This window comes from Urocitellus parryii, chromosome 4 (genome assembly GCF_045843805.1).
Source record: "Urocitellus parryii isolate mUroPar1 chromosome 4, mUroPar1.hap1, whole genome shotgun sequence".
Lineage (NCBI taxonomy): Eukaryota > Metazoa > Chordata > Mammalia > Rodentia > Sciuridae > Urocitellus > Urocitellus parryii.
In genome coordinates, this window is record NC_135534.1 from 208,667,091 (window position 1) to 208,674,524 (window position 7,434).

Sequence of the window (7,434 nt, forward strand, 5' to 3'; positions counted from 1 at the left end):
CAGATTTTTAAATAGTTGGAGGGGAAAAGCCAAAGGAATCCTGTGACTCGGGAAACAGCCATGAAACTCAGAAGGCCCTCCACACACGCATCTCACCGGAGCCCAGCGCCGTCCAGCATGCTGCAAGGCAGGGCTGGGCTGCCACAGAGACCCCAGCCCTCCCAGCTGGCTCTACACAGGAAACGCCGCTGCCCTGCTGCTGGAGAGACAGATGGATGGACAGGGAGGCAGAAGAGGCGGGTCTGACCACTAGGAGGAAGGGAGCAGGGGCCCAGGCATCTACCTAAAGCCAGGACCCCCGCTGCACCAGCCCACCTGCCCACCAGCACTGCCCCGAGCTGGACGTCCATTCTCAGACGGGAAGCCACAACCCACAGACATGGCCTGAATACAGGGACAGGAGGAACGGACAAGGCACAAGTGTCCCCACAAGCATCCTCAAAGGAAGGTAACACGTTGCAGACTGCCCAGCCAGGGACCAGTGCTTCCCAAAGGCTGAGGAGGACTTCCTCCCAAAGGGTCACCCTCCGCCACCTAAGCCTCATGGCAGCAAAGGGCTCCACTGAAGCCCGGGTGGGGGACATCCACCCTTGTCAGGTCCCAAGAGAGTGGGGGTTCTCGCACTGTGCCCACCCTGCACACAGCTGGAGAGCCCCGGCCCTGGTTCTCCGAGGCCCCACACTCCAGGCCCACAGCAGGGACAGGGCTGCTCACGGTGGCCTCTCCACGCACACAGCTCTTTCACCCCCACACACGCCAAGCCAGTTTCTTCAATCAACACACATCACACAAACACCTCGCTGGTGCCGATGCCAGACTGTGCCTCCCCCTGCGCCCTGCACACACTGCTCACTGGTGTCCCCGGCAGACTCAAACCCAGGCCTTGGGACCTGCTCCATGCAGCCAGCACCTGCCCCTCCACTGCCCCAAGGCGCTGCCCACCCTGGCCGGGCAGAATGGCTAACATGGGAAATCAGGGTTTGTTGACCTTGTCTGCATTTCTGCCCCCGAGGAGCCTTTTCAGACATCCTTCCCAATCACACCCTTGCAGGAAATTTTAATTCAAGGAATGTGCTGTTCACAGGTCTCGTGATGGAGATACTCTTTTTATGGGTAAAGCACAGATGCGTAAAATCTGTGCACTCCAAGGATCTGATGTGCACCCCTCAGGGTCAATCTGTTGAGACTGTATAAGTTAAATAAAATACATTGTTAAAATTAGTGTTTCAAGTTTCTTACTTTTAAAGCTGACATTGTGTTTCTATTTGGCAGCACTAATTTGGACAGGCATGTGGTATGTGGACACCCCTGTGTACACAGACACGCACACACACACTCACTCACCAACTCCCAGGTGGAGGCAGGAAGCAGGGGCACCCTCAGCACTAAGCACACTGCCCTGGAGCCTGGCTCCTGACCCCCCACGGCAGCACCAGGGAGCCAGAGCTCAGGTAGAAGGGACAAAGGACAACAGAAGCCGGCCTGGAGCACCCTGGGCCTGGAAGCAGACGCTCAGAGGCGGATTGGGAGAGTGCCAAAAGATAGACAGGAGCCAGCCGGGGCAGGTCCCACCACTCACCCCGCGACGACACGAGCGCCAGCATGGATAATGACAGTGACAGATCATAAGGCATGGTGTAAAACAGGAAGTGGTCCAAACCAGGGGGAAAGCGAAAGCAGAGAAAAAGAGAGGGGGGCAGGGGCAGGAGGCAGAGGAGGAGGGGGACGGGGACAGGGACGGTATCTCCTTGAATAAGCATTAGCCACCATGGGAGGGTAACGAGGGTGGGAAACTCTGACAAGCCGCCTTCAAACCTAAACCTGTGCCCCTGATGGGACCCAAGGAGAGGGACACAGCATCTGTGTCCCTACAGACCCACCACCCAAATTTAATCATGAGGAGGCATCAGACAACCCAAAGGAGGGACAAGCTACCATCAAAGGAGGCTGTGACCTTCCCAGTCAAGGTCATGAAAATCGAGGAAAGGCATCGCAGGCTGAGAGACTCAGGGGGAGTGGGGACCCCCCAGGGCACCTGGCTGTGAAGGGCACTTACCAGGACAACTGGGAACTTGAACGGATTACCTAGAGCTGCCTCTTCCGGATTTAGACGGCAGTGCTGCGGTTAGGAGAATGCCCTTGTTTGTAGGAAACACACTAAATGCTCAGGGTGCAGAGCACCCAGTCACCAATTTCACCCACAAACGCGTCAAGAGAAAGTTATTTGTACTACACTCATAGCTCGCCAAAAATCTGAGCTACTTTCAAAATGGAACCAAATAAAAGGCTTCCTCGTTCCCTTGGAATCAGCCTTCCCCTCTCTGCCCTGAGACCCAGGCTCTTGAACCTCGACCTCCAACAGGGCCATCCTGGTTGCACTCCTGAACGCGCCGGGTACCACATGAGGGTTCTTCCAGTCCAGGGCATCTCATCCTGGACTTCACGGCAGCAGGGACAGCCCAGCCTGCTGCCCTCCCACCCTCGCATGGGGCAGGGGCTTGGGACTTATTCTCCAAATGAAGGAACAGAGGGATGATACCCTGTCCCTCTGCAAGGGGGCCATGCCTGGATGGGCTCAAGCCTGGAGGACACAGATGGCAGCACCTTCATGCTCTCCATGTACCCACTGTCCAAATTAGGGAGAGGAGGCAGGAAGTGGTGCCTATGATAAAACAGAGTGTGGCAGTGCAAACTTGAGACCCACACTACAAACACTGGGAGCCCAGACCAAGGCTGGCGTGGCCCAGGCAAGAGAGAAATCGGGGGGCTTCCTGGAGGAGGGGGCCCAAACCAGCTCCCACGAGAAGAACCGGGCTGCAAGGAAGGAGGTCTTTTGGCAAGGACACAGCATGTGATGGGCACCAGCTGAAAAGCCATGGGGATGGGGACACAAAATGCATGGTGAGGAGAGAGGCCAGGGGCAGAGTGAGGTGCAGGTGGTGACAAGCCCTGGGGGCCCACTCCCGAGCCTTCTCTCTGCCGTGTTCCTGCAGACAGACAAGCCACCGATGTTCAGTGGGGAGGAGGCCTGGACCGTGATGTGGGCATGACAGAGCCGGGTGGGTGGCCTTCCAAAGGCACGGCTGCCTGCTGACCCAGCACCCTGCAGACCTCACAGCCACAGCTGCTGCAGAAGTGCTGTGCCCTCGTAGGATCAGCAGATTGTGGCCTTAGCTAATTAGTTTAATTAAACCCAGGGGGGCTTCCAGGCATTTTGGATGATGTGGAGAGCATCCTGCCCACACAAGGAGGGCACCGTTAAGTGGGCAGCGGGGATTCTCTGTGACCATCTCCCAGACCTGGCTCTCTACGCAGCATATGCTCAATAGATGCACGCTGCTCTCGGGCTTCTCTGGGGCCCGTCACCCGGCTAAGGTAACTCAGTGAGAGGGGAACTCCAGATCCTCTCACCACAGGATGTCACCCCAGAAGCCACGTGGCACTCTAGGAGACAGCCGCACAACAGACTTTGAGCTGGACAGGTCCTGGCACACCATGGCAGGCATTTGCCCTACAGAGGGTCCCTGCTGACTCCCTGGCAGAGTACCCAGATGCCCAGTGTAACACAGGCACTCCTACCCTACCCACTCCTGAAAACAGACACCCATGAGGCCAGGAACGTCCCCAGAACCTCAGCAACGGCAGGACAGGCGGGAGGTCCTGTGACGTCACAGTTTATTTAAACAGTCCTGGGAGGGGGACCTGACTTCACGTGTTAGTTCTGCCACTCACTATCTGAGTGATCTGAGGCTAGTCACTCCAACTCTCTGACCTCCAACTGCCTCATCTGAGTCAGGGTGACCGACCCTCCAGCATCCTGCCTGGTCCAGGGCAGCATGGGTAAGAAAGGGCAGCTGTCATTTTTCTTGTGATTCAATCACTGCAGAGAGAGACAACACCTTCTGTCCCCCCTCCCCACAAGAAATGTTTGCCAGACAGCAAAGAGCAACCAACCAGAGAGCATGAAGTCCCTATCCACAAGCACAGGTGCCCATGGCTTAAAAAAAAAAACAGCGTTTCTTTATTGATGAGTATACAGATGGGGCCATCTGGTCAACTCCAATCCCACAGCATGCAGGTTAGAGCACCTGCAGCGACAGACATGCAAAGACCAGTGTGACCAGTGAGGAGAAGACACGCAGAGGACAAGAGGACAGGCTGGGCCACAAAGGACAGTGCAGAGTCCAGATGCTGCCTAATGTTGCTAGCACTTACTGAACAAGTGTTAAGGACCCTCTGCACCTCCCCCCCCCAATCCTCATGTCAAGGCTAGGAGGTGGCTACTATGACTATATTCATTAGGGAAACTGAGGTCCTGAAGGTGATCATTTTCCTGGGAGGTGACAGTACCACAAATCAATCAGAGCACATGGCCACGTGGAGATACACTCATCTGATTCTCTAACCACCCAGAACCTCTTAACACCGCTCTACCAGGGCAAGGGCAAGGGGGCTCAAAAGGACCCTTGGGGTCCATAGTGTTGCCGAGCTGATGACCCTTGGGACCCCAGGAAGTCTGACTTGAACTTCCAGCACAGGGGCTGCGCCTGCTGCCTGCCTCACCACTGCCCCCTCCTCCTCCCACCCTGCCCAAACCACAGCTGGGAGGGAGAACCCAGGCCCTGCCTGGCCAGGCAGAGCTCCACCAGCCTCCACTGAGCTGAGCCACGCAGCGGGTGTCCCTGGCGGCCTGAGCCTCCCTGCCAGTCAGCATTAACAACCCAGAGCAGCCAGCATGGACAGCTCAGTCAAAGGCCAGCACCAGGTCAAGGCCCAGCTCTTTGAGGGCAGCAACTCTTCCTCTGTTTCTCCAACCATAAAATGGGGTAAGTACTCCCCAGCTCCCAAGGGGGTAAAGGCAGAGTAGAGTACAGAACCTGTGAAAGTACTCTGGGTACCACCTGGGGCCCCCATCTTGGACACATGGTCATTGAGAGGGTGCAGTGCCTGGCACCAGCTGCTGGGGAAGTGCTGAGGGCTCCCTCTCTGGGCTGTGGGCCTCAGTCCCTGGGTATCATCACTAGAGGCAGGGTGGACCCCCACCCTTCCCACTCCTTTGCCATTCACCCTGGAAAGGGGCCCCATCTTCTCAGAAAGGCAGTCACTGCCAAAGGGCAGAGGCCGCAGCCGGCTGGAATGTTACCACGAGTGACTCACTGCACCCTCCCTCCCAGACACTGCATTTCCCCAAGTACCCTGGTGAATGGCCACTGCCCACGGACTTGCCCAGCCAGCTGGGACAGGGGCTGCTGGGCTGGCCAGTAGGTCACGCCTGGGCAGTCCTGGCTGGACGCAGGCCACCCATTAGGTCCACGTTGCCTCCCAGGATCCCTTCAAAGCCCTCTTGGGTAGGGGATCCACGATTCTGCTTAACTCTCAGCCAAGTTCCCTTTAAGGGGGCAAGAAAAGCTGCTAGGACCATCGGAGCGGACATTTTTCTGCCCAGCCCTGCAGCCACACGGGTGCCTCCGCAGCGACAAAGGCCACACTTGAGGGCCCAAGCGGAGATGGTGAAGAAATGATGTGGGCTCAGCAGCTGCATTGAGGGCCCCAGAGGCTCGCTCCCGGCTCAGGTCTTGGAGGAGGCCTAGGGGGCGGCGCCCAGTCCACCGGCTGGGTTCGTCTGGAGGGCCCCCGCCCCGCCGCGTACCGCGAGCTCCCCGCTCGCCTTCCACTGGCACCGGCTCCAAGCGCGAAGCCCAAACCGCAGCCCAGGCGCAGCCACCGGTGCCGCAGCCTCCCCGAGGGCGGCAGGGACACTCGCAGGGCCGGAGTACCCAGGCCCCAGAGCGGGGCGGCAGTGCTTGGCGCCCCACGGGACTGGAGATTCCCTCCAGCCTGGGAAGCGGAGAGGGAAACCGGCTCAGCGGGGGAGCAGTATCCGCCCGCGGCGGAGACGCGCCCCAGGGTTGGGGGGACTTTGGCCAACTTCGTGCCTCGGGGGGTCGTCGCTCGAAGCCGGCTTGAAGGCCGGGGACGCGCCCCCTCTTCACCAGCCCTCCCGCCGCCCACCGACGTCCCCAGCCCAGCGCCCCGACCAATGTGCCCGGCCTCCCATAGCCGCGACCTCGGCGTTCGGTTGTGCGCCTCACCGGAGCCCAGAGCCCCTCCCGCCGCGTCCAGACCCTCACCTGGGACATCTGCGGCCGGAAGTTGATGTCCTTGAGGTCGATGGAGCCGGGGGAGAGGTTGTGCAGTAGCTGGCACAGGAGGACGCCGTCGCGCAGCGCCTGCGCCAGGTCGAAGACCACGGCCGAGGGCCACACCACCCGGTGGTTGGGCGGCAGGACCTTGCAGTCGATCAGCCAGCGGCCGCATTGCCGCCACTGCTCCATGGCGCCCGGGCGCCTGCGGCTCGCTGAGGCCGCTGGGCCGGCTCGCTCAGGGCAGCGCTCGGGCCAAAGTGCGGCGGCCGCGGGGCATCCCGCCCGCCCGCACGGGGCTCGGCGGCCGGGGCGGGGCTTCGCGCGGGCGGCCCCGGGTCCCCGCAGCGCCGCCGCGCGTCCCTCCTCTTCCTCTTCTTCCTCCTCCTTCTCCTCCTCCTCCTCCTCGGGTTCCTCGCGGGACGCTGCTCCCACCCACGTGCGGGCACCCGGCAGCGCGTGGGATCCCCCTTCACACACACAAGTCCGCTCGGGCCCCAGGCCGGGCTCCACGCCGCCCGCCGCCGCAGCGCTCCGCGATCCGCCCCACCAGGCGCCGCATTCTGCGCTCCGGGCGCCCCGCGGTGGCCGCCGCTCCTGCCCCGCCCGAGACAAAGGCCCGCGGGTCGCTCGCTCCGCGTGTCCCGCGCCTGGGCCGCCTGCGCCGCCGCCGCTTTGTTCGCCCCGCCCGCCGGCTCCGCGCTCCGCGCCGGGCGATCGGACTCCGCGGCTCGGCTGCTCCGGGACGCGGGGGGCGCGGGGGCGCGGCCACGCCGGGCGGGGTCGGGGGCGGGGCCGGCACCCTCGCCTGGCGCCTCCCCGCCGCCCAAGCGCCGCCCCCGCCCCCCCACTTCCTGCCCCGCTGCCGCCGGCGAAAGTTGCGGAGAGCGAGGGCTGCGGCGCAGGCACCAGGCCCGCACTTTGTCCGAGCGGTACCCGGACGTTTGGGGAGCTCCTCACCCAGCTGGAGCTACCTCGCCTGAGGAGTGATGGCCAGGTCGCAGCGCCTGCGCTCCCCGTGTGCCTCTGGACCTTCGTGGAGGTCAGGAGGGCGGTGCGCCCTCGCTCGGCCTTTCGGAAAGTACAGACCCGCGAGGGCGCACCCGCTGGGCGCACCGGCTGGGCGCACCGGCTGGGCAGAGGCTTCTCGCCGGTGGGCCTGTCAAGCTGCCTCGGCGGGATAATTCAAGGCTAGGATCACATGCGCCCAGGTCTCCTCAAAGCCTCCTTCCCGTCCTCCGCCCTAGCCAGAGCCCAAGGACCGCCCTGAGGAGCAGGCAACCGAGAAAAT

General features: G+C 61.6%; 1 protein-coding gene across 2 annotated transcripts in view; it reads right to left on the minus strand.

The window, feature by feature from the left end:
* The window catches only part of Vav2 (vav guanine nucleotide exchange factor 2), a 145,810-nt gene extending 139,413 nt beyond the window's left edge, over window positions 1-6,397 (minus strand). For both annotated transcript variants that reach the window (XM_026395499.2, XM_026395497.2), the window contains exon 1: window positions 6,132-6,397. In XM_026395499.2, the coding sequence (XP_026251284.1) occupies window positions 6,132-6,335 (204 nt within the window). In that variant the 5' untranslated portion in view covers window positions 6,336-6,397. The remainder of the gene's footprint in view (window positions 1-6,131) is intronic.
* Window positions 6,398-7,434: the final 1,037 nt, after the last annotated feature.